This window comes from Lasiosphaeria miniovina, assembly GCF_030549165.1.
Source record: "Lasiosphaeria miniovina strain SMH2392-1A chromosome Unknown B0T26scaffold_6, whole genome shotgun sequence".
Taxonomy (NCBI): domain Eukaryota; kingdom Fungi; phylum Ascomycota; class Sordariomycetes; order Sordariales; family Lasiosphaeriaceae; genus Lasiosphaeria; species Lasiosphaeria miniovina.
The window spans coordinates 4,155,879-4,180,768 of NW_026848225.1; the positions used below are offsets into that span (position 1 = coordinate 4,155,879).

General features: G+C 55.6%; 10 protein-coding genes and 1 non-coding gene across 11 annotated transcripts; 5 read left to right on the forward strand and 6 right to left on the reverse strand.

The window, feature by feature from the left end:
- Positions 1-310: 310 nt before the first annotated feature.
- On the forward strand, positions 311-3,840 carry B0T26DRAFT_679525 (uncharacterized protein; the record flags this gene model as incomplete). Its single annotated transcript, XM_060440366.1, has 8 exons — positions 311-335; positions 642-1,897; positions 1,990-2,008; positions 2,112-2,371; positions 2,433-2,674; positions 2,789-3,066; positions 3,130-3,667; positions 3,801-3,840. The coding sequence occupies 8 exons, from the start codon at positions 311-313 to the stop codon at positions 3,838-3,840; spliced, it is 2,658 nt and encodes an 885-aa protein (XP_060293531.1).
- Positions 3,841-4,637: 797 nt separating this feature from the next.
- Positions 4,638-5,057, forward strand: B0T26DRAFT_787589 (uncharacterized protein; the record flags this gene model as incomplete). The annotated part of the gene is made up of 1 exon (XM_060446800.1): positions 4,638-5,057. The coding sequence occupies one exon, from the start codon at positions 4,638-4,640 to the stop codon at positions 5,055-5,057; it is 420 nt and encodes a 139-aa protein (XP_060293532.1).
- A 275-nt stretch (positions 5,058-5,332) lies between these two features.
- B0T26DRAFT_805715 (uncharacterized protein) lies at positions 5,333-6,431 on the reverse strand (the record flags this gene model as incomplete). Its single annotated transcript, XM_060447164.1, has 2 exons — positions 6,030-6,431; positions 5,333-5,997 (listed from the first exon to the last, which is right to left on the reverse strand). Exons 1-2 carry the CDS (start codon positions 6,346-6,348, stop codon positions 5,333-5,335), a joined length of 984 nt encoding a protein of 327 aa, XP_060293533.1. The 5' UTR covers positions 6,349-6,431.
- A 318-nt stretch (positions 6,432-6,749) lies between these two features.
- B0T26DRAFT_724371 (uncharacterized protein) lies at positions 6,750-8,701 on the reverse strand. Its single transcript, XM_060442688.1, has 3 exons — positions 7,949-8,701; positions 7,206-7,880; positions 6,750-7,105 (listed from the first exon to the last, which is right to left on the reverse strand). Exons 1-3 carry the CDS (start codon positions 8,329-8,331, stop codon positions 6,970-6,972), a joined length of 1,194 nt encoding a protein of 397 aa, XP_060293534.1. The 5' UTR covers positions 8,332-8,701; the 3' UTR covers positions 6,750-6,969.
- Positions 8,702-9,413: 712 nt separating this feature from the next.
- Positions 9,414-10,676, reverse strand: B0T26DRAFT_875091 (uncharacterized protein; the record flags this gene model as incomplete). Its single annotated transcript, XM_060448055.1, has 4 exons — positions 10,478-10,676; positions 10,215-10,406; positions 9,528-10,158; positions 9,414-9,451 (listed from the first exon to the last, which is right to left on the reverse strand). The coding sequence occupies exons 1-4, from the start codon at positions 10,631-10,633 to the stop codon at positions 9,414-9,416; spliced, it is 1,017 nt and encodes a 338-aa protein (XP_060293535.1). The 5' UTR covers positions 10,634-10,676.
- A 989-nt stretch (positions 10,677-11,665) lies between these two features.
- Positions 11,666-12,045, forward strand: B0T26DRAFT_653483 (uncharacterized protein; the record flags this gene model as incomplete). The annotated part of the gene is made up of 2 exons (XM_060438462.1): positions 11,666-11,869; positions 11,926-12,045. 2 exons carry the CDS (start codon positions 11,666-11,668, stop codon positions 12,043-12,045), a joined length of 324 nt encoding a protein of 107 aa, XP_060293536.1.
- Positions 12,046-12,753: 708 nt separating this feature from the next.
- On the forward strand, positions 12,754-13,586 carry B0T26DRAFT_755324 (uncharacterized protein; the record flags this gene model as incomplete). Its single annotated transcript, XM_060445946.1, has 2 exons — positions 12,754-13,202; positions 13,262-13,586. 2 exons carry the CDS (start codon positions 12,754-12,756, stop codon positions 13,584-13,586), a joined length of 774 nt encoding a protein of 257 aa, XP_060293537.1.
- Positions 13,587-13,957: 371 nt separating this feature from the next.
- On the reverse strand, positions 13,958-14,592 carry B0T26DRAFT_743350 (uncharacterized protein; the record flags this gene model as incomplete). Its single annotated transcript, XM_060444243.1, has 2 exons — positions 13,958-14,476; positions 14,527-14,592. The coding sequence occupies 2 exons, from the start codon at positions 14,590-14,592 to the stop codon at positions 13,958-13,960; spliced, it is 585 nt and encodes a 194-aa protein (XP_060293538.1).
- Positions 14,593-15,198: 606 nt separating this feature from the next.
- B0T26DRAFT_724375 (NUDIX hydrolase domain-like protein) lies at positions 15,199-16,478 on the reverse strand. The gene has a single exon (XM_060442689.1). It carries the CDS (start codon positions 16,175-16,177, stop codon positions 15,599-15,601), a length of 579 nt encoding a protein of 192 aa, XP_060293539.1. The 5' UTR covers positions 16,178-16,478; the 3' UTR covers positions 15,199-15,598.
- A 362-nt stretch (positions 16,479-16,840) lies between these two features.
- B0T26DRAFT_t206 lies at positions 16,841-16,922 on the reverse strand. The gene has a single exon. It is a non-coding gene; the product is annotated as a tRNA-Ser (tRNA).
- Positions 16,923-18,998: 2,076 nt separating this feature from the next.
- B0T26DRAFT_787606 (heterokaryon incompatibility protein-domain-containing protein) lies at positions 18,999-20,062 on the forward strand (the record flags this gene model as incomplete). The annotated part of the gene is made up of 3 exons (XM_060446801.1): positions 18,999-19,589; positions 19,619-19,777; positions 19,988-20,062. 3 exons carry the CDS (start codon positions 18,999-19,001, stop codon positions 20,060-20,062), a joined length of 825 nt encoding a protein of 274 aa, XP_060293540.1.
- Between the last annotated feature and the right edge of the window lie 4,828 nt (positions 20,063-24,890).

Below are 24,890 nucleotides of genomic sequence, written 5' to 3' on the forward strand. Positions count from 1 at the left end.
CTCTGTTTCATGCCTTGGAACTATAATTATATCAAGAGAGAAGATACTTCATGTATAGGCATAATTTTACATGCGTGTCGCACGTTCCTGTCGTCAGCCGCAGCCATGGTATTAATTTGGTTAATGCAGAAGGGGCGGAACACCCCTGGCGTTGCTTGAATACCACAACTCCTAACCACCAGGCAACTGTGGCCTCTGGCTCAAGCCTAATTTCCGGTCGGCAACGTCAATCAAGAGTCTTCCTCACCAAACTGGGACTCTGAGTAATTCGGACGTGGCTCTAGCAAGTGCTCTCTCGCAGTGTCCAGCCATGGCTGTCTATCCCGTGAAATGCGGTGAGACAGACCTAATTGGGAGGTGGCCCGAGCCTTGCTGCCTTTTATTTACTTCTGATTGGTTTAACTACAAGGGCCGCTGCAATCTCTTTCCTGCGCAATTGCGCGTTTCAGGGCCCGCGGTAACCTCACCGTCCCCACCGAATCGCTGCATGCCATTGACTTCCGGTCCTACAAAGTAATTAGATATTACTCGCGCAGGTTCGGTTTCTACTGCTAGAACCAGACACGACTCATTCAAGCAGCATCTTTATCTTGCTCCTGCGCCTTTCGTGCGAGGGGTTACTATGGACGGACCCAATCCAGGTCCAGGCGATGCGGGGCTCCCTAACGATAGCGAGACTGGGCCGCATGGCTGGGGTGATCCCGCCAGCCAATTTGGCTGTGCCCCCGACCCCAACATCACCAACTACCACTATCACACCCACACCCAAACAAACTATCCTGACGACGCATTCGAACAACATGACCCCCGGCAGGGCTCATTCGACACCCCGTACGCCACGGGCCACTACTCGGCTCCTGATTATGGCCCAAGCTCTGCGTCAGCATCAGCACCAGCGCCAGCCGGCCTCCATTCTCCCGGCGATGTCTTACAGAAAGCTCGCGATGACCTGCAGCTTGAGGCACTCGCGTCAGGTCACGTCGCCGCCAAAGCCCCCGGCCCACGATTTGACAATGGCAGCATCTACTCGTTCGCGAGCTCACGTGCTTCCAGCGGGCTGTCGATCATGTCCAGGAGTTCGAAAGTGAGCAGCTTCCTCTCACGGACCAGTTCCAGGATGTCCAAAGCCTCTTCTATATTCTCCGCAGACGCACGCCGGAACCGCAAGCGGACCGAAGTGCGCGAGTCCGCCGAGCCCGGGGTTCAGGTCGATGGCACCCTGGGCCGGAATGCCGCTTGTGATGTTGCTGTCGTTGAGACGCCGGTGCGACTAGACGAGATGGAATATTCGCTTCGCGGCCTTCTTCTCTCGTTCTGCCCGGCCTGCAGCAAACCGCACGCTGGGAACGAGTGCAGCCCATGGTCAGAGCCGCGTATGTGTCCGGAACCGGACTGCTGCAAGGTATTCTGGGAGGATGATGAGTTCAACGAGCACCATTGCACGGCACATACCTGCACAGTGGGCTCTCACTCAAGCCTCGAGATCAAATACATGGGGAGCAGAAAATACTGGGCCTGCGGATTCTGTGGTTCCCTTCACGACTCCAGCGACGGCTACAAGAACCACGTGAACGGCCATCAACGGGTTACGCCACTCCTGTCGGAGAGATGGAACCATTCGCTAGTCATTCTCGGTCTCCTGCAGCAGATTCATGTTCGGGAGGCGTGGAGCATCATCACCGGCGACGAAGACATTGCCAACTACTCATGGGACGAGTCGGCAACGGGACGGTGTTGCGTCTGGGAATCCAACTACGGCAAACCCGGGAAGCTGCAGGACTCCTTGGAGCACTTTTGCGGAACTTGGGAAGATGGAATACGCCTGGCTTGGCTTGCCTTTCGGCTTTCGAATTCTCCGACCAAGGCCAATGCCAGTCAGAGTCCAAAAATGGAATTGGTGAGACAGCTTGCAACGCGGACCAGTAGTGACATGCAACCGTCCCAGAGACTGAAAGAGTATTATCTTGCAAAACCACTCCCTCCAATTAGTACTTTAGCAACGGCAAAGGTGGCGCGTGAAGGGAGCCCATCTACAAGAGAAACCGAGAACGCCGACATGGATTACGCCGCTTCTCCTGTTTCTTGCGGCCCAGACACTATCCACTCGCCAGTCAGAGAAACCACAGTCGAGATGGACACCAGCTCAACCCAACGGCTCAGCCGGGACCTTGCAGCTGAACAGGGTCGCGAGGAGGAGCCGGGTGATAAATCCGAGAGCGACGACATATCTGTGGACAGTGTCGGTATGTCTGTTGGAGAGCTCACTTCGGCCGACGACGATCCAATGGAAGGCAGCGGGGGCGGGCTAGCCACGAGGGTGCTGGGAAGCGCTCTGCAGGCCACGATTGATCGCGTCATGGACGAGTTCTGGGTGGGATGGAATCAAGGATGGAAAATGCCGTTTCACGAGCAGCCCGCTGGCGAAGAACCAGCCAACCGAGAAAGACGCGACCAAGCTGGACGTATCCAAGAAGGCTCTGTCCCCACCGGCCCTGCCCAGCATAATATGGAGAGTCGCACTGAGACGAAGAGAAGAAGAAGCGGCGGTGATCTTCCGAGCGACGAGGATAGTGACGGCGAGAGGCCGACGAGAGGACCATCAAGAGCGCCAGAGTCCAGGCTACTGCTCCCCCCGGGCAAAAAGCTTGCTTGTCCCTTTCGCAAGCACGACCAGGTCACGTACTCTCTGGCATCCCACAGGTCATGTGCAGCGTCCAGCTGGGGATCCGTTCATAGAGTGAAGTGCGATGTGGACCAACAACCCTTTTGTGTAGCCCCGTACTAACAGGTACCGCCGTTTCAGGGAACACCTCTACCGCTGCCACCTGCCGATTTACTGTCCGAGATGCAAGGCCGTTTTCAAGACCAAGGCAGCCCGCGACAGCCATCTCAACGTCGAAGCGGCTGCTATATGCCAGGCCCAAGACTGCCTGCCCGACGGCATGACCAATGAGCAAGGGGCTCGGTTGCGGTCCAAAAAGAGGATGTCGCGCGCCCAGACGGAGGAGGACAAATGGTGCAACATCTATGCCCTGTTGTTTCCTAACGAGGCAATCCCGTCCCCGTGTAGGAACTGCTCTCTGTGTCAGAAATCACGGTAAATCGGACAAGGCTGACGAAATATCGCAGATTTCGAGCCCGTTGAAACGACCGGCTGCATATCTCCCGACTCACGCAGCTTCCAAGAGTGCGAGGGCTTTGTACGCCGACAAGTATCGCGCCTGGTCCACGACACAATTCTCGAGATGACGCGCCTCGACATGCAGCGGGTCGAGGAGCACCTGCTCAACAGTCTTCCTGGCATAATTCAAGATTGCGTTGCCATGGCCTTCACCGAGTACAGGGAAACGAGGCAAGACGCGGCCCGCGATGGTCGAGAACAGATACAGCAACAACATCTGCCTGGCAGAGATGGACTAGAAAGCGAACTAGCCACTGACGTTGCTCCTGCTGCCGGGGACGTCGCTGCTCCACAGTTGACTGCAGGAGCGATGGATAACAATACGGAAATGTCTGTCGCAGGTGGGGGCGCCACACCACCGCCGCCGTCGCCGGACTTTCTCGATGCCCTGTACGGCGCGCCGCCATCCCTAGAAGAAGATGCCGTCGCGATGTCGTTCCCCGGACTCCGCATCACAACAAGCGACAGTACGGAAACGGATTCAGGGTATGCGAGTGGTCTGCTTTGCAATATCTGCAACGGCGACTTTTGCGTTTGCTCACTGGAGAAGGAAACAGGGAATGACTGGTTGGGATGGATATAAGAGGTTGGCACCATGATGACGTATATTATTTTCTAGCCTCTTCTTTGGCTTTGGAAGTTTCCTGGGTAGTGTCTGAGTTGCGAGGCCATTCCTCCCGCGACGCGAACAAGCCATGGCGTGCTACCCACTGCAGCCTACCGAAGGACGGGTCGAGAACTTGCCCACGGAGAGCAGTGGGCGATACCACACTGTAGAAGACACCTGCGGCGGTGCTGAGCAGCGCGCAACGTTTGACTGGATAAAAACGCCGATGCTTGACTTGGCATCGAGTTGGCGACTTTTGCAGCGTCTCGAACCTTTGGGCTCAGATGTGCCCCAGGGGTGTGTGACAAGAGCGGTGTGGGAAAAGGAAAAAAAGGAAAACTCATTTTCTTCTAGGAAAGAAATGTGGGTGGGTTGATGTATCGACTGGGACGCTCCTTCCTCACTGGAGTTCAGTCCTTGTACTACATGTTGTATGCACACGAGGCAGTTACCTGTACACAATTGAGTAACAGCCTGGGTAGCTCCTGTCCGCTTCTGGCGGGTTCTTGCCCTACAGCTTCCGCTGCAAGGGAACAAGGAGGAACTTAATACGCGAGATACGCTAAATGTGACGCTGCAAGTGTCGGAACACCTGAAGTTCAACACGGTGCGAGGACGCTCCTTCTTCACCTAGTCTAGAACTAGGTTACTTGATCTATAAGACGACCCACACTCAATACCTCGTCCACCCGCCACAGAAACGAACAAAACCTGCACGACACCCAACCTCCAACGAGAAGGCATCAAGCTTTTTCGACACCCGACAACACAAGGACACAATCTCAAACCTCAGAACCCGCCCCAAGACTCGAAAATACCCTACCACGCCCGCCCATACCAGCGACTGCCATGCCGCGCCGTCTCATCCTCCTCTCCCTCGCCCTCCTCCTCTCCCTCGCCCTCCTCCTTCGCCCCGCCGCCGCAACGCCGCGAATCGGATGCACGCGCCCCGTCAACGCGAGCGAGGCCGCTGAGGCCGCGCGACAGCTGGGCGCCTTCTGCGCTGACAATGGACCGATTTCGGCCACAGCCAAGGTATCGTGGAGGGTAGGGGGGACGCGCGCGTACGCGTGTAACTACGCAGGGAAGAGCGCCAACCCGTGCTCCTTCGGCGAGCTCATAGCGGCGCAGAAGGCGATCGACGCGCGGTGCCGCGGCGGTGAGGCTGCTGCTGAGGGCATAATTGGCGGCGGGTGGTGGTATGAGCCGGCGTGGAAGAAGACGTATGGCTTTGACGGCGCCGCGGCGTCGTGGTGTGGGAATCTCTGAACAGCTGAGATGGGAGCGCATGCTCATAGTTCGTACTGAGGCCTGTGTAGAGGTGAGGGAGTCGGGGTGTGGACTGTCACTGTCACAACAGATTTGGGGGGGAAGGGAGTTGGAATGCAAACGATGGAAGACAAGAAACGGAGACGCTGGCACCCGTGCAATTGCAACTCGCAAGCCATGCTTGGTTTGTGTATTTCATTCTAACGGTTCCTGATTACATGCTGATGGCCCAGATGCAGGGCCTTGATGCACTCGCAGCCACACAATGTCACATCTCAGAGCAGGACGGCGCCGATGAGAGCGACAACGCCTACAACAGCCGCGCCACCCTGTGCCTTGAGCCCGTTCACCGCTCCGTTGGTTGTTGTGGGGGCAGGGCCTCCACCAGTTGCTGTCGGCGCTCCTTGTGCGGCTGGGGTAGTGCCGGTCCCTGGGTTGGCTGTCGCACTGCCTGCCCCTGGGTTGGCTGTCGCACTGCTTGCCCCTGGGTTGGCCGTCAGTCCTCCATTTGTCGCGGCCGGTGTTGTCGCAGCGGCGGCTGTCTCCATACCAGACGGGAGTGGGTATGACCCATTGTACAGGTTGCCCTTCCGGCCGTCAGACAGCGTGTAGTCGCCGCTAAGGGCGTTGCCCGTGGTGCCGGCGCCGTCGCGGAAGGCGCCCGTCGTGATGTCAAGGCAGAAGGGTGCCTTGGAGACTGAGAAGCACATCTCGGTCGCTGTACATGAGAGCGAGGGCGACACTCGGGGACGCACAATGTAGGCGATGTTGGCGAGCTGGGCGTTGGGAGTCATTCGCTTCTTGACGGCATTGCTGACGATTTGGAAGATGTCGTAGGAGAGGAAGACGCCGGGATCCGGACCGCCGCCGCCACCACCTCCTCCAGGCCCGCTACTGATGTATTGCTCTATCGGCGTGGCATTGTCGGGCGTGCAGGACGCTGCCGTCTGGAAGATAGATGAGTTAGCTCACCTCGGCTGGAAGGTAGGAACGTGATACCCTGTGTACGCACAGAGCCTTGAACAAAGAGCCCAACGAAGGCAGCCGAGACGGCGTAGCTGCAGCGCATCCTTAGAACGCAGACAAAAGCGATTACGGGTTCCGAGTTGACAAGATGATGGAAGGCCGTACGGATAGTGGGAAGGGGCAATGGAGCTGGTGCCAAGGCCTTTATCGTCAATCTTGTTGCCCCTGCGCCACGCCAAGCACCCCCGTCCCAAAGAGAGGCATCGCGGCTTTCTGCCCAGAGCGCCTCACCCGGAGACGCAGAGCCGCATCTGCGGTCAATCATTCCGCTCTACGATTCCGTATTTGTTAACAGAATATCTTGGCAGCATGAATGTGGTCTAGCCATCCAATATCGCTTCAGAGCCGCCGTCTTGGCATCGCTCGCTCCTGAATCGGATTGGAGCAATCGGCGTTCGGCACCGATCGATAAATTGAACCCTAGTCTGTTCTCGATCCTCCCTTGTTATCTGTTTGCTGCCAAATGAGCGCCCACAAGATCCTCGTAGACGTCGGGCTTGGCGTCCGACTGGTCGTCCTAACTTAGTTTCCTGCGCGAGAGCCTTGTCCTGATGCCCTCACCTCTGTCGTGGACATCGACGACCTGGGAGAAACTGTGACGCAGGGCGCATTTTCAATCACCCGCGAGTCATTATTAACAATTCATAGTTTCTTAGGAGATGACCTTGTCGAAACACCTTGCTCAACCCCAAAATGGTATATGCAAATTCCGGCGCTTGTCACGCTTATGCCATTCCTGCGGGTCGTTGCCGTCCGCTAGTCTTCTAGGGGACACCTTTATCTGGACTATGAAACAGCTTGGGCAGCCGTGAAGCCCCGATGAGTCCCAGTCAATAGCCCATGTGCTGTTGCCATTAATAACCGCTATCTACAGGGAAGTTGTCCACTATTTCTCCGCAAGGGACTTCCGAACATGCATGCTGAGCCACCTGAACACGCCTTCGCCATAGTCGGGGAGGTCGATCTTGGGGAAATAGTCGCTAGACAGCATGCTCTTGACCCTTGGCGTCATCGGATCGGTGCTAACAACATTTCTCACTGGTTAGCAGGTCAGATAATCGGTCGCGTTGTGGAACTAAAGTGACGAAGCCAAGTGTCAAACAGCCGTTAGCGATAGCTTACACTAGCCACAGTGGGGTCTTATCCTGCTCCTGCCCGGGTGGATGGGCCCAGATCAAGATTACTGGCCGGGCGAGGTCCGCCACAATCGCTTTCACGGGCACGTCCGGGCCCTGGGTCACCACGACGCTGCCGTCGTCAATCTCGATGAAGCCCCGCGGGTCCTGAAGCAACGTGAAGCCGGCTTCTGTGAGAATTGACTCGTCCTCGGGCTGGTAGCCAGGGTCTTGGACATAGCAGGGCACAGTCGTGGTGCTAGCTTCAGCTCCAGCGCCAGCAGCGAGCACGTCGCGGATGAGCAGAACCAGCGCGTGCTGCAGCACACTGCCTTCATAGAGATACCCATAGATGGAGAACGACCCCAGCCCAAGGCCGATTACCTTCGTGGGCAGAGTCCCAGCCGCCGCCATCGAGGAGACAGCTGCCTCCAACTGTTGCTTCAGTACCGCGTAATTCTCGCTGGCTCTCCACCCAGCGCACGTCGCCTCCCAGAAGGCTTGCACCACGTCGCGTGAGAAGGCGGGTGGGTCCACGACGAACTCGTGGGTGGTGCGGTCACGCTTGCGCGCCGAGCAGCACAACGTCATGGGCAGGGGTAGGTACCTCGGTGGGCGGTTGGAGTCTTCGGGCTGCGAGATCATGGCGTCGACTGTCCGGTAACTGGCGCGAGGCCACGTGCTGGTCAAGTTAGACGCGACCACGTCGTCTCGATACCAGATAATAGCGAACAAATCATGCAGACGTACTAGACATATTCCCACGTCTTGGCGGTATCCGCAGGTGCGTCATTGGCCTCGCTGTTATCCCGGCTATTGAATTTCTCCATCTTCTCTACCATATTGGCTTTGACCACTTCTCCGGTAAAGTGAATGGGCTCGTTGAAGCGCTCGCCGTCAACGCCCGTCACGGAGAAGATCTGGCCCTTGACCTCCTCCAACGGCATGGCCCGCAGCCGTTCAAGCTCGTCGGCAAACTCCCGCATGAAGGCTTTGGTGAACCACGGCGAGCCCGCCTCGAACATGGCCCGCAACTGCGATACCTTGTCCCGTCTCAGCTGCGCTCTCTCGTCCTCGCTCCCCGCCTCGTCGGGGTCATAGATAAACCTGTGAGACAAAATTGGGTATGGCATCACTGTGTAGACTATTTTAGGTCAATGGGCGAGGTTCAGTATCAAGGTTAGGTGATGCGTAGAGGCCTAATTCGCTCAGCAGCTGGTATAAGTATGTAGATTCTAACCTCTGGCTTTATACGTTTTCCTGGGGCGCTGTCCCTCAATTTATCACACGCGGCATTCCTTGGGGACCTTGGCGTGATTAGTCGTAAAGTCCCGCGCCCTGGTTTGTTGTCTTCTTGGCCTCGTTCCTTTGAGTGTCGATGAGCTAATTTACTAACGCGGCTTTTCTCAGTTCCGCATGTGGTTGCGCGTGCCGTTTCTTGAGCGTGGTGAATGACTGAAGAGTTTGATCATGGGTGAATGGAGCGAGATGGTAACGTGGTGCCGTACCTGCCGTACCTGTCAGATAGAGCTGCCCAGCATCCGGAAATGTCGCAGGAACAGACCCACCCCTGTCCTGCAGCCATATGCAGGCATGCTCGCACCTACGGTGCCGTGCTCACATATACCCTGCACAGGGCACTCCCTGCCCTCTCTCCTTTGTACGGACAAGACCCAGTTATTTGTCAAAACCTAGCCAAAAAAAGACTAACCGAAGATAAACTTCGACCTTGCCCTTCCTCACTAAAAACTCCTTTTCTCAAAACAACGAGCAACAATTGGTTGAAACGGCTTGAACTAATTACAATGCAGCGTCCCGGCGCCAGAGTTTACTCCTCGTGGGATATTAGCTACGGCCATTGAAATCTGTTGACTCAAGAAACGACATCTTGTCTGGCGCCAACATAACCATGAAGCCAGATACGGTGCAAATCATGAAAATTCATCAGAAATCTTTGTGTGTATTTGTTCGAGTGAAGGACACTGTGTCAACTAGGCGGATAACAGAGATTGGCTCCGGAATAGAGAGCAAAACACAAATAGCAAAACGCTTCGTGAAAAGTGATAATCAAAATAGGGAACGGCTTTGGATCTTGCCCTGCTCGGCAAGTCCACGACAACATCAGAGTCTCTCGTTCACTCATGAGCAACAGCCAACACAGCGGGCTTTTGGTGCGCCTCGCGCGGCAGCTGGATTTTCCACGACGCGCTCCCATCTACATGACCATGTTGTCGCCGGGCAGCTTGGGAAGCCCTGCGTGACGCGGATCGTTAATATTCGTTGCCCCTCCCCCCGTTGGAAGGGATATCAGAATGGGAAGTTGACTTACAGCCGTCAATGTTCTCCTTGACCATGTCGGACACGACGCACTTGTTCTGCTCGGCGATGCTCTGCGTCTTGAGGGTGGGCGCCGACACGTACGTGTGGGCGTCCATGGCCTTCTGCAGCGAGTCGTTCTTCCAGCCAAAGACGTAGTCGGCGTGGCTGGCGTAGCCCGTCTTGTCGCCACTGGACCACACGAACGGCTGGCTGCCGTCGGCCGGCCAGTCGGCCTTGTTGTTGAAGGCGCGCGTGTCCCAGACGGTCTCGAGCAGGATCTGCGGGATGCGCACCGGGTGCGTAGACGGGCACTTGCCGCCCGACTCGAAGGTGCCCGTCTCGGGGTACGTGACGTGGTCGCGGTGGTTGGGCGTGTCGAGGTTGACGCCGTCCCAGCACGTCGGGAACCGGTGGTTGGCCATGATGCCGACCTTGCACGGGCCCTTGGGGAACTCGAGCGTCTCGGGCGCCCGCGTACCAGAGTTCTCCATGCACGTGTAGGTCAGCTGCCGGTAGTTGCGCGCCTGGTCACGATTCTGGAACGACGAATCGCCCACGAGCATGCGGAACCCGGGCTTGAAGGCCGTGACCTTGGACTTTTGCGCCGTGTCGAAGAGCGCGTCCGTCATGTAGTAGACGACCTAGCCACCTCGGTCAATGTCGGGTCAGCCAAGCAGTCCTCGTGCGTTGGACTCACCATGCCGCCCTGTGTCCCCTCCATGCCCTGCTGGGGAATCTGCGGGACCCGCTTGAAGGTGCCGTTCCTCGCGCGGAAGAAGAGCACGGCGGTCCAGTAGTTGGAAAAGTCCTCGCTGAACTGGCAGCTAGTGCAAGTCGACAGCGTGGGCAGGTCGTGCTTGGACGGGTCCATCGAAACGTTGAACGAGTTCTAAGGCAGGGCACGTTGTAAGCTACACGTCTCATGATGTAAAACACTTGCCTAAGAAAAAGAGCCCGTACGCCTCCGATGATCTGGTGGAGATGGGCCGACGGGTTCTGGCCCGGGTTGACCAGAGGGTCGAGGCGCTGGACGGTGAGGCGGGCGCAGCCGAACCGGAGCAGGGCCACGGCGGGCGCGGACAGCCCGAAGGCGGCAACGACGGCACTCCACTTCATGTCGAGATGACCAAGTGTGTCTGTCTACGATGTTCGAGGCTGGGCTCTGGAACCGCAACGATGGGACTGACTGACTCGGAGAGAAAGAGACGGGAATGTGGGGCAAAAGGGGGGTCGAAGAGGGGGGGGGGAGGGAAAAGCGAAGAGGAGGCGATACTAGTACTAGTTATGTCCGTGACCTAGCCGCCGTTCGTGATCCGGGGCAGCACAGGTGCCGGGTCTTCCAGAAGCTGATAACGCACGCAAATATTGACCCTGGGTGGCCAGACATGGCCCTCATTAATATCGCAGGCCTCGCTCGCGAGCCGACACTGGCTGGCTTTGATGACGGGTAATATCGACCAGCGGGCATTAGTGGGCGGGCGCGAAGCGAATATCGGGGAAACGTTTGCTGGATGCTGCGGTTGGCGGCAGATGAGTGCATGTGCCGGCGTCTCTCGAGGTATTGTTGTCCAGAGTGGCCAGAGCCGTGGCCATGGCAGCCACCCTGGTCCCCTCGCGGCGGACACGGCTCAGCTGGGCACATGCTCGGCCTGTTCCGAGCTGGCAGACGCGGACAGCGGGTGGAAAAATCAATCTTTAATATTCTCGAATGTCCTGCGGCGGGGCCGTGGTGCCTTGGTGCTGTCGTGGTTGGTTGCTCGGATCCTGGCACTACTATTCCTGTATCGACGTCTGGGAGGCGGCCGTCGACAGGTCCCCGCACTCCTCAAGCGATTCGCCCGGAAAAGTGCCGAATAGTGGGCGGCGAGGAAACCCCTTAGACACAATCTGGCTGGATGCAGCCGATTGGCTGTCGGCCTTCTTTGCCTAATAACCCACCACACCGACGGTCTGGCATGCTATCAGCGCCTCTGGTCGGTATATCTGGCCCGATATCGTCCAGCTGCCTCCCGCACTACTTACATGGCATCTCTGCCGCCAGTCGCCAATCTGCAGGCCAGTGAGTGGGCACGGCAGCTTGCACTGGCTCCTCCTCCAGCAGACACGCCAGCAGACAAAACAGCCTCGCCCGCTTTAACCACCATGACCATGAAGCTCTCGCTCGGCTTCCTCGCCCTCTGGTTCGCCGTGGCGCTGGGCCAAGACTTTCCCGAGTGCACGCGGCAGCTCGCAAGAACCGACGACTGCCTCGCCGTCATCGACTCCAACGCCTGCTACAACCAGTACCGCTTCACCGACGCCCGCACGCTGACATGCATTGACGGCAAGGACACTGCCGACAAGGCTAGAAAGGTATGTCGCCGTACTCCAAAGCTCTCTTCGTGGCTGGGTTGCTCACCTGTCGCCAGGCATGCTTGTGCTGCAGCTGCGTGAGTCCGTCAATGTGCGCCTGGGCCAAGAAGCAGAACTACTGCACGGCGCCGATTGTGGTGCCGACGTTTCCGACGCCCACTGCAGCGCCGGCCTGAGAATGCCCAAGGTTGTCGGGGCCCAAGGTTGTCGGGGTTGAGAAAGCAGGTTGTACAACTTATGAGATACTGAGTGTCCCGGGAACTTTGTATGAGTTGCTGTGGAAATATCATGCGGCTATTGCACGTGAACAAAATACAAAATATTCATGACCGACAGTTGTACGACCTTGCTGAGCCTTGTTCTGTTGCTTTCAAATGAATGTGTTTTGCACATGTTCGGATGAGAAGTAAATAATCCTCTGTGAGAAGGACCTTTTCATCGTGGCTGCGTTGGGTCTCTCCAATCATCCAATGGCGGCATCCCACGACGCAATCCAATTAATACCTCAAAGTACCTATGCAGCGCACTGCACAAGCTCGTATCTGACCGTAACGGAGCTTCGAGGCTTGCAGCTTCTCGGAAACGTCCGTCAGCTGCAGATGCCTGCACCGGGGAGGGGGGGAGGGGCAAATCAGGGGTTGGCGAGAAAGCCATGCGTCAATATGGCGTTGAATAGTCGCTTCAGCCCCGAGCTGGAGCTGCACCTGTACGAAAACGCCGAGCCAGCCAGGTTCTCAGATCCAGAAGGCAATGATAGATAACTAGAGGGTGTCTGCACCCTGTTGCCTGGCTGCCAACAACCCAGGTCCGCAACAGCAACGCTGTCCCGAGGTCGACAGTAAGTAAAGTGGTCGAGACTCAGAAAACAGACGCCAACAGTCAACATGCGGCCCTCCCAGCTCCAAACTCTGCTCGCAGCAGCAGTTAGATGGGCCCACGGCGCCTTAGCAGCGTGCGCAGCCGACAACTGCTACAACCAGCTGGCGCGGCGCACGGCGGACGCGTCGGGGTTCTGCGCGACCTTCACGACGGCTTGCGTGGCGGGAGTCAGCCAGCTGCCGACGTACGTGTCGACGTCGTGCGGCGTGGCGCGCGTGTCGAGCGCGTGCTCGTGTCTGTGGCCTGCCGCCACCACGGCACCGGCGACCGTGACAGTCACGACGACCAGCACAGTGACGGCATCGGTGTGCCCGGCACCGACCAACCTCGTCGCCAACCCGTCCGTCGCCGGCCTCAGCCCGTGGTTCAACGGCGATATCATCACGTCGACCAGCTACGGCTACGACAACCCCGGCATCACGCTCGCGCCGGGGTCGCCGACGGGCGGCGCGTTGTAAGTGGCTCCCGAACCCAACCCATCCCATCCTGATTGAGTATTGATGACCAAGACAGCCGCACCTCGTTCGCCGCCGACGGGCTGTACGAGTGGGACCAGCGCGTCACCCTCCCGAGCCGGCGCGCGGCGTACACGCTGTCGTTCGCAGCCCAGCAGCCCGCCGGCACCGGCGGCTGCTACGTCAACCCGTCGTTCGGCGTGCAGGGCAACGGCGACTTCTACGAGGGCCTGCTGCAGCACGTGACGCCGGCGTGGAAGACGTTTTCCATCACGTACACGACCAACGGCGGCCCCGGCGGCTTCGTGGCGATTCAGATCCAGTGCACGGGCGGCGAGGCGAATGTCGTCTTGCTTGACCAGGTGTCGCTTGTTGCTCTGTGATGGAGTAGCTCTTGGGGACGGGGGGCTGTTGTTGAAGCGCGACTCTGGGCTGCGACGATAACGGGGGGCGGGAGAGGTTGGTTCAGTGTCACAGAAGTGACGGAGGGTGTTCCGCCGGCCTCCTATAATGAAATGAAGGGCAAGTTTGACAGGGAAAAGAAATGAACACTCAGATCATGAAAGGCAAACATATTTTCAGGGTCTACTTTGGATATCTTGGTGCTAGCCCACGGAGAAAGCTGCCAAGCATGCCAAGCATGTCCTGATCGAGCGCATCGCGTCTGTGTCTATCCGCTGCCTCAGTACCTCCTCCATATATTGCCGTCTTCTCCGCCCTTCCCCCCCCCGACCCCAACCCTCCTAGACGCCATCTACGGAGCCGGTATCAGCGCACCGGTGCCGTACTGGACGTTGTAGACAGTGTCGCCGACGAGCGGGGAGGTGGCGCCGAGCTGATGGGGACAAGTGGCTTGGTTCTGGCCGGAGGGGAGGGTGCATTGCTCATCGTGCCCAAACGTGCAGTCGGCATTGGCAATGTTGTACAGCTGGTAGTGGTTGGCGACCCAGCTGCTCGGTCGGGCGAGGCAGCCGAACAAGAAGTTCATGCTATTAGCAGCGCTGAGCGGCAGGGCGCCCGTGTGCAGCAGCGAGGCGCACTGGTCGGCCGGCACCGTGTCGTAGTCCATAGCAACAGACCCCCCCGTGACGGGATGCACGGTCGCCGGCTGGCCCGAGACGAGCGTGTTCCAGGCGTCGTACGAGATGTCGTAGGCGCCGCCCGACTGGTCGACGCGCAGCAGGTTCAGCGACCGCCCGGAGTAGGACACGCGCACGCAGATGTTGTTGCAGTCCACCGCCATCGGCCAGTAAGCCACCCGGTTTGTGTCGATCTTGCCCCCAGCACCTCGATCGAAGACCCGTACTGCTCGTGCGGCGTGACGCTGATGCCGATGGCCGATGCCGAGCCGGCGGCTGCCGCGAGGAGTGCAGAGAGCTTGGCGAGCATCGTGACGGGTCTGGTGCTCTGAAATGAGCTGATGTTGCTGTTGTTTAGAGGATGATGTTGCTATTGTTTAGAGAATGATGTTGCTTTTGTTTAGAGAATGATGTCCTGTATCGCAAGGAGTGTCCGGCTGTGGCTGCTGGAGGGTTGATTCTAATTGGAGAAGGGGTGAATGTTGTAGCAATTTGCAACGAGAAGGTCGTCTACATAAGAGCAGCTATTTCTTTGCACCCCTGCAAGCTCTATTTGAACTTGGCCTCTAGAAAGGGTTTCCGGCCATATAGTCCTCGTCTCATCGACGGTATTGTCCGCGTGAGAGGGACCAGTGACTCTCTTAGCAATCGACTATGTCTCAACTAGCGTAATAGGAAGGTCAGATAAACACCGTCTATTACGCACCTACCCGAGGCAGACTGGACAATATAGGGCTGAGGATCGCCAACATGGAAAAGGCGAAAATCGTGCCGCGCCGTCAATATCTGGGGTTCCCCTGGTTTCAGATGCCTGAGTTGGGTTGCAGGCAGGTGGCCGAACGACAAAGAAGCCTCCATGGCTAGATTCCTGCGACTGGTCTTTCTTGTCAGACCAAGTCATAGCAGGATCGGTGTAAGTAATTAGTTTTTTACCCGCCTAGTGACCGCATTGCTGCACTCTCTTAGTTTAATTGTAGGATTACCAGGCTTCCTACACAAGGCCTTTGCCGCCTGAGTCACGTCCCAACTCTATTGATCCTGCACATCATGCGGAAGGGTCGTCGCTACCTACTTTGACAGCTGCTGTTTTGGTCAAGTCCAATGCTGCGATTCGCGGTTGTAGCTAGCCCCATGAGGCAAGGAGAAGTGGATATTGTTGTCAGCTGCCCCTTTGCCGCCGCCTCGGCTCACGGCTCTGCAAACTTTGGACGAACAAGCAGGCACAATCCTACTACTGCTCTATTAAATACTGTAGCTGCCGTAATTAAACCCCCAAACCCCTAATGACATATCCCCCCTAGTCTCGACGGCAATAGTCAAACCGCGCCATGTCTCTGGAGCGCATCCACAAAAGTTTGCTTCACGGCCCCGTCGTAAGCAAACCTAATTTCCCTGCCGTCGCACTTTGCGAGCCTGACCTCCTCCTCGGACGCCCAAACATGGTCGCAGTGCTCGTCGGGCGCCAGCGTCACGGGCGGCGGCGGCGCGTCGTGCCGGCCGTCGTGCTCGACGCGCACCAGGCAGGTGATCTTGCGCCAGCGGTCGCCGCCGTCGCCAAACTCGTACTCTTCCAGCACGGCCTCGATGTGCGCGGCCACGAGCCCGCTCTCCTCGAACAGCTCGCGCGCGACCGCCTGCAGCAGTGTCGCGTCGAGCTGCGCGTCGACGCCGCCGCCGGGACACTCCCAGTTCAGCGGCCAGCCGTCGCTCGGCGCGCGCTGGATGAGCAGCATGCGCGGCGGGCTGTTGCCGACGATGACGACGGCGCCGACGACGAGCCCGCCTGTGATGCTCGGGTGCGAGGCCTTGTATGCCGCTGGGGAGACGTTGAGCGCCGAGACGGCGTCGCTGAAGGTGAATCCGGTGAACGGCAGGTCGCTGCTGGCTGTCGACATGGTGATTGATTGAAACTTTGCATGAGTTTTTTGCGTGATTCTGAATTAATTATTACTGGCGATGAGGACGAAACTGATGTTGTCTATTCGAGGGCAGATCGCGAGACTTTTATGTTTGGGTTTGATATTAGGACGCGCTGCATTTGCGCTGCATTTGCCTTGGCCTATGCCTTGTTCTCTGCCTCGCCGCCAGGCAGCCAAGTCAGAGCCCAACCGACGCGACGCACTCGAAATGCAGCAGCCTGGGGAGTGGAGTCGAGACAGCGCAATTCGACGCAACGCACAACTTGGCCCGTTTAACTGCAAGTCCTCTGCTACAAGATTGCAGGCTTCCGTTCCAAACTCGCGGCTTTCCAGCCGACAGTTTTGGCGCGTCTTGGCACTTGAACCCAGCCTTGACCGCAAAGGCAACTCCCAAGTCCTCGCATCCAAGCAGCAGCAAGGATAGCGAGATGCATCAAGACAAATGGTAAGTAGCGACAGATCTTTCTGTTTGACACAGTACTGAGTTGTTTTCGCAATAGGTGCTCAGATATCTGCACGAGGCAAAAACACACTACCACCAACCAGGTATACGTATATTAGTTGAACCCCTATAGCCATGCACGCACATCTCCAAGAAACCAATCACCGCACCTGGGAACGGCAAAATACGAACAGGTTCGACGCGGGCCGGACTTGAACCGACGCTCCCGAAGGAACAAGATTTCTAGTCTTGCGCATTAGACCACTCTGCCACCACGCCTTGCGTTCTTTGAGCTAATTACTGCTTGTTGTGATTGGCCATGCAAACTCCACCTTTGACCCAAGCTTGGCGGTGCTTGCGGTGGACAGCGAGATGTGTTACGTAATAATGCCCTCCTGACCGAACTTTGCCACCAACTAGGCCACCAACGATGATCGGCCCCTATATAGGCTTTGAAGCCTACATTGTTGCCTAATACCGGTCTTTTGTTCGACGGATAAATAAGGCCTTCTTTTCCTCTTTTTTCCTCCAATAGATCAGACCTGGACACACTTCAATTAAGCTGCATCGTGCGTAACAAGATGCTGTGGAGGCAGAGTGGAGGCAAGGTAAAGATGAGGAACAGGATCCACCCCTGTTTTGGTTGCTTGTGGGGCCCGTGGTCGGGATAAAGTCGGATCGAAGACGGTCAAACATGATGCGAGTGACGGAACAGTCGTCAGTGATGGCTCTTGGGAGAGGTGCTTGGCTAGCTGGCCTGATTTTGATTTCTGATTTTAGAGATCTTCCTCTGAGCCTCTCGCGAGGGCATTCGAGCCGGTGTCGAGTTTGTCAAATTCTACCCAAAGCATAAAGCCCCAAGATGAAAAAGAGTCGAACTTCCCCTATATATTGGACAGGGTGTCCCCCAACAAATTGGTCGGCCCTGATCTACCCTCTATTCAGATCAATGTCTGTAAAGTCCTATTCTGGAGATGGAGAGAGTATTTGACTGTTGTTCCGGGACACAGTAGTCTCTCTTTGAGCTTTGCAGCGGCTTGATTCTCGTCGTTCACATGTACGCCAGTGGCGCCGGACGTGGCTAGAGAGAAGTCAATAATGCCAACAGCCTGAGCTGTCGCATCCTTCTCAGGGCCAATCCGTGTGTATCCATGGAAGCGCAGGAACGTGGGCAACAATTGATTGACCTCAAGACCTGGCTTTGCCACCGGCCAGTCGTTTGTAGCCTTTATGCACCGACCACTCGGTGAAAGACGCGGCGGGCGAGAATTCACTGTGAGGCAATTACAAGAAATAACGACAGAAGCCGATGACCCGGACCGGCCTTGGGGAAGACGAGTCCCCTTCCTATGGAGCGTTGAGATGCCTGGAGGCAACTGCCTTGTCGACCCCAACCTGGACTGGTGCTCGGACGACCTGAAGCATAGGGATATCAACCGGCTACTCCCTTTTGGTGTCGATGGGTGCGGTTCGGCTTCCGGTGTGGTTGCCAAGCGCCAAGCCGGAGGGAATGACCCAAAAAGACACCGCCGGCCCTGACGACGTGGCCGATCCCATCACAAAAGAATAATGGAAGAATGGGCGATGATATCGTAACCGCCAACGGAGGGGGGGGGCCTCAAATTTGACACCGATAATGGGCCATGTTTCAAGAGCAGTTGCCTCCATAGCGCGTACTCGCAGCCAGCGTCACGTTGAGCCACGCCGGAACAAAGGTGACGCCCTGGCAAGACTATGACTGGTTCGCTTTGACAGTCTTGGACGAACGGTAGCTGGAGCACGACTGCATACAAGCGTCAAAGCTGGGGGCGATGATCTCGAAAATGTCGAGGATAGGCATATCCTGGTTGCGGAAGACGGAGAAAACGGCATCTTGGTAAAACTGTGGGATGTATGTGGTCGGGGCCGCGTTGGTCGAGCAGTTCAAATCAATGACTAATTATCGTAGACATGGCCGTTCGCTTGCACTGCCGGTGGCAAGTTCTTTGAGCTGTTCAGTCTGGTATCCAAAGCCTCCGGCGAAAGCGATGGTACTGAGAGCTAATAGTAGGATGGGAAGGGGGACCAAGAATCGAGGCCTTGGTTTGTTGTGGCCAATGAAATTTTCGAAGATATGCTCTTCTCGCTCCTCTCCAGATGGCCACCTCCCACCAAATGCACGGGACGCCCTTGACCTTGTGCTGGCCATTGCTCCAGTACGTCGGGGTTGAGTATTGAATCTAGGAAGTCAGTCCAGTCCTTATCGAGCACAAGACTCAGCCGCAGTCGGGCAACAATTTAGGCCGTACTATCTTCGCAAAACACCAGCTTCATACCTACTGCTCGAGATTGAGGCGGTCTCACAAATGCACTACCATGAGACTCGTAAATGTCGCGACCGGAAAGTTCGAGGAGCTAGCTGGCAGCCCGGAATACGCTATTCTCTCACACACATGGGGCGATAACGAACTCGCCTTTGAGGATATAGCCTGCGATCATGTTCAGACCCAGAATAGTTACTCCAAGATTCGAGGAACCATTAAACAGGCGAGGCGCCGCAACATTCACTACGTCTGGATTGACACGTGCTGTATCGACAAGAGAAGCAGTGCCGAGCTCTCCGAAGCCATCAACTCCAACTCCATGTTCCAGTGGTACAAGAACGCAGCAGTATGCTTCGCCTACCTCGAGGATCTCGGTTCAAATACCGACCTGGGGGTCGGAGTGGAGAGATGCCGCTGGTTCACAAGGGGCTGGACTCTTCAGGAACTTACCGCCCCCAAGGAAGTCCAATTCCTCGACCAGAACTGGAACGATAAGGGAACTAACGACAGCCTACAAGATACCGTCTCGCGGATCACCGGCATATGGAAGGACATCCTTCTAGGGACCGCTACGCTAGGCAGCATATCGGCAGCAGAGAAGATGTCCTGGGCCGCGTGTAGGAGAACAAGGCGCCAAGAGGACGTCGCGTACAGCCTCCTCGGTATCTTGAGGTTAATATGGTCTGGATCTACGGCGAGGGTCCAAAGGCTTTTACACGACTTCAAGAGGAGATTATCAAGCATACAAACGATCTCAGCATCTTTGCCTGGGACTCGAGCGTAGGGACAAGCATCGAACCGTGCTGCGGCGTGCTGGCAGAGTCTCCCGAGGTCTTCGCAGCCGAGGCCATCTCCAAGGGCTTTCTGCAGCTTCCGGCACATTCGTGCAAGAGTTTGCCATTACAAACAAGGGATTGCGTATAACGACGGAGCTCTGGGTATCGACCAATGTCGACATTGGTCCTCGAGGGTACTTTCTCTGTCTTTCCAACTTTCACAGCACCCCCCCCCCCCCTCGGCATTGGGATATACCTCAAAAAGGTTAGGCAGAGTTACTTTGTTCGCCTTTCTCACATGCCGTTGATTCGCCACCTAGATTGCAACAACATTGATTAGGAGGGGTCAATGACGCTTCAGACAATCTGCATTGCTACCTCGCACACATCGGCCCCCAATACGACCTCCTTGGATGGTGCGGTGGCTAGATACGCTCCACTCTACTTCCCCATTCACCCGTATCTCCGGATCGAGGACGCCTATCCCGAACCTGCTGGGATATTTTCAACCGTTTGTTCTACACCGCGGTGCCGGGTGTCTCGGGCTTTGTCGGCGTGATTTGCTGTCAAGTCTTCGGCGATAGTGAATCGAGGAGTCCGGATCAGCGCGTGGGCATTATTGTGAGAACCATCGACATGGAATGTCGTGTATTCAAGTGGGAAAGCAGTCATCAGGAGCCACGTATTATCTCTGACAAGGCGCAAAAAACACCCGACAATACGCCCCAGGCCGAGCTTGTCCGCTTCATTCCGACATCCCTCCGGTCAAGTCATTTTACTGGGAGACTTGTAGTGCTGCATCTATGCGTCGGCGGTGCGAGTATCGATTGTGTATTTCGTTACAAAGCAAAGTTGTCATGGCGATATCGATTGTGTTTTTCGTTACAAAGCGAAGTTGTCATGGCGATATCGACTGCGCCGATTTATTCGGTTCACATTGAGGTTTTTAGCAGAGAATATGTCGGGAGGTCGCCGTGGAAAAAATGCCGAGTTAAGGCGGCGAGTTGGACACCTTTAAATTAGAATTGTACTAGGGAGCCACGCGGATATTGGTCCCCGGGGGGTTTTTCTCCATGCAGGAGGCGGCCGACTGTTCCAGTACCACCTCGCCGGGGTTCCGGGGGGCGGCGCCAGCCCCCCGGGGGTAGGGTATGGATAGTGTTCGGGGTCGGGGCATGGTTATGATCAGGGTTAGGTTAGTGTTAGGGTGAAGTGATCTGGAAAAAGAGTTGGGCTCAGAGTAGGACACATGCAGTGCGTTTCCGAATAGGATGTTTGCAAATTCCTTCCGTATCGCCAATAGACGACTATGCGGAGTCCGATATAACGTACTAGCATAACGGCGAGCGTATCTAGATGATACGCAACTCGTTCAAGTAACTTGGCTTCGACGCGCCAGCGCTATAGGTCGCCGGCGGTCTGCCCGCTACGCCCGTAGTCGGCGGGCTCACCTACGAGTAGCGCCGGATCCTAGACCTAGCCGCGCTCGCCGTCCTATGCCGTGCCGTGCCGTGCCGTGCCGTGCCGAACGCGCGTGATATAAAGTGGCAGCTGGCATCCCCGAGCCGGCAGTACATTGGCCGAGCGGCTGGCGACGCGCGCGTCCCTCGCCGCCACCGTATTCTCGGCCGCCGCCGACCTCGCGCACCTGACGTCGCCAGACCTCTTCTAGGGCGACTCAGACCCGCTGGACGAGGAGTTCGCCCCGGGCAGCTTCTCGCTTCCGGCATCACAAAAACAACAACAAGACGACCTCAATCCGGTAAGATTTGGCCTCACAGGAAACCTCGAGATATTTCCCAATCCTCCTCCTCCGTGGGCTCCATATTGCGTAATTCACAGCTATGGCCGTGACGTATAATCTCTTTCTGTATATTATCCCAATTATAGGGGGTCGATATTGCCAACTGAAGGCCATGGGGCGGAGATGGATGTGCCGCCGCGGATACTCGCTGCCAGTCCGCCTGTTGTGTAACGAGGCATCGATTTTGGATCCAGCAAGGAAATAATTTCGTGAGCAGTTAAAAGAAGATTCTTCACTTCATTTGTTTTATGGAACTCGACAGTTAGCGCTTCTTGACTCATCATCGGCTCCGTTTTCAGTGGCTTTACGACTTTGGTCTCCATTATGAAGGTTTTCCTTTCAACTTCAAAGCAATGTCGATACTTTAAATGTGCCAAGGACTAAAATAGTGGGCGGTGATGAATGAGATAATAGGGGATGAAGGGTTGCGGTGAGTTTCCGGGGCAACTATGGTTAGGAGATGCACAACGGGGCAACTATGGTTAGAAGATGCACAAGCCAGTGGTTTATATGCTTGAGACTGCATCCACTCCGAATTGCCCTCGACCTATCGGCAACAGTGCGTGGAGTCGTGTGGCAAGTAGGGATACAAATGGCTCGAAGTTCAGGCCCCCAAGAGTTGTTGGATACACGATCCCTGGGTCCCGTCCATTCAGGAAGATGTCGTGTTGTTCATATTGACCCGTGTTACTCTCGAGAGGAGGCGGAGTGACAGTAGCGGTTCAACTAAAGGCCGCGCCGAAACACCGACCGGGGCAACTTGGGACTGTTGGGTGGCCAGGGGCAGTTTCATAAGCGTTGGGCCCCCGTAACACAGAGCAAGTCAGGGCTGTTGGAGGGCAGAGTGCTAGTGTTATAGGCGTCGGTCGCCTGAAACACCAACAAGTTGGGCTGCGTCATGGGCACTCGTCCCCTGTAGCACAGACCGAGTTGGGAGCCGATTGTTGGAAGGCGTTGGTCACCTGTGTCACCGACAAGTTGGGACCATTGGACTGCACTAGACATGGACAATGTTACCTTATGTGTGTTAGTCCACCGTAACACAAGCCAATTTAGAGAGTCACATTGATGCCAACAGCCAGCCTTATTGTTTACCCAAGAGATATGTCTCTTGTCTCGACCACCAACAGCCAACCTATCGCAGTAAACATACCCCTGTCCGGGCGCAGTAGTGTAGCTCCCTGAGCCTACAGCCACCTGCAGGCATCCTCGCACCTACGGTGCCGTGCTCACATTTCACCTCCGCAGGGTAGCCCCCCTGCGCACTCTCTTCTGTATAAATAAACAATAGACTTTTTCCTGTGTAAAATAGCTTCTAATTTACCTGCCTTTCTCCATGCACTTCCCGAGCTCTATTTTACCTGTGACACAACCTACCGCGCTGGAATAGGTACCTAGGTAGTATCGCGCTTCTTCAGTTTCAAGCCGACCTCGTTTGATTCTTCTTTCAGAATTCTAGAACTCCCAACCCTTCGTTACACGCCTTTACCACGCCACCCCCATACCACCAACGTCCAATACAATCCGGGCCCTGACGGAATCAGCCTCCCGGACCACCTTCTCCTCCTTCCCCTTGACCCTTTTACCTACCTAGCTTCGTACTAAACTCTACCCGGAAAAAAACATCTCAATATTATATGGCGTCAAAAAAGCTCCCCTGTTAGGGCGCAGCAGTGTGGCTCGCGAGCATCCAAGCCACCTTGCCCTGTGCTTACAACTACGCTGCAGTTTATCCTGCACAGGGCACCCTCTCATGTGCTTTCTTTATATAAATAACTAGACTTTTTCCTTTATCAAACAGCCTTCTAATATCGACTTCGCAAATATTAGTGCTAAACTTGAGGTGGTTGTTGGGAGTGTGCTTGAAGACGCCGATTTTAGACCCTCGAACGACAAACGAGCGGTTGTGCTTGTATCCCACGGCAACTTGCTTGTTGGCCTCGCCGTCCTTGAGCTCTACATGCCTTTCTCAATGCACTTCCCCGGCTCTTTTTTCGGCGTTACATAGGTACGAAGTACGAATGTAGTTGGCTCAAAGGTCTTGGGTAAGTGACGGGACCAGCCGTCTCATCCCTCGATTCTTGCCGTAATAAACGTATAAAGCCACCTACCACTGCTATCTCTACTACTAACCCCACACTAACCCCTCGGCCCCCGGCATTCAGGGTAACTTCATCGACCTTTGCCTAAATCTAACTTCGCCAAAAGACACCCCCCACTACCGACCTTCACAGCCTCTAAATAAGCAAAAGTCAAATTTGCCTTGTATGTTAGATGGGGTGCCCGTTTAGAGATTGGTTAGCGTCATCGTTGTTTTAGACATCCGTTCACAGTATTTTCCGTAAAGTTTTGTTGCCGAATTCGTACTTGAGTTTTACTCCGGGATGAAATGGGTTCAGCGTGACTTTATGAAACTCCTCTGCATTGGCCTCGTTCTCGTCATACACACGTATACCACCGGCGCCGGCTTTAGCCAGAAGGAAGTCAATGACGGAAGCAGTTTGATGTGCCAGCATCTGACCCCTCTCAGATTTATCTTGCGTATAAGTCATGAAAAATCTCAGCAGCAGGTTAACCTCATAAATTTTACTCAACAAAGGCCACGTTCTTCGCAGCCGCAGAATGTCAGGAGCTGTTAGATTTGCCGGAAGCTTATCAGCTGGAAATTTTTCAACCTCAGTCTTAATAAACTCTGCCGTCTTCTCTTTGTCGGTCACAGGCACTGGATCTGTTGGTGCCATCTAAAGTTAGGTCGTTTCTACTGGCACGTGAGTGATGAAGGAGGATATTGTACGTACTGAAAAAGGAATGCGGAATCAAGAAAACTTTGACTTTGTATCTGCCACCCTTGGGAGTCACAATAAATGCACGAGACTCTGCCCATGTTTCCTTAGTGGGATCCGTGGTGACATATTCGCAAGCCTCGACCTGATTTGCAATCGCCTTGCGTATATCTTCCCAGTCATGAATGGAACGTATTTCAATCTCAAGGTGACTTGCTTCAAAACTGGCGCCGCGTATACCGTATGCCAGTGATTTTGTTATGCCACAAGGAATGTCATAAAGTTTCAGTGTGGAAATGATGATATGGGCAGTATACAATAAGGCCCTCGGGTCCGTGGTGAAGTCGGGGGTCGAGCTTTGTTGGCTCATCTTCGGTCTGCTGCGATTAGCCGTACGTTTTGGTATTGTACGTTGTTTATTTTCGATATGATGAGAAATATCAAAACTCTGAATTCGTAAAGGGTCGGGTGACTGTGATGAATGAGATGGTGGAGGACGAGTGTTACGATGAATGTTCAGAAAAAGAGTGCTAATTAGGGAAATACATGGGGTTTATATTCTTGGGATTCCATCCAGTCCG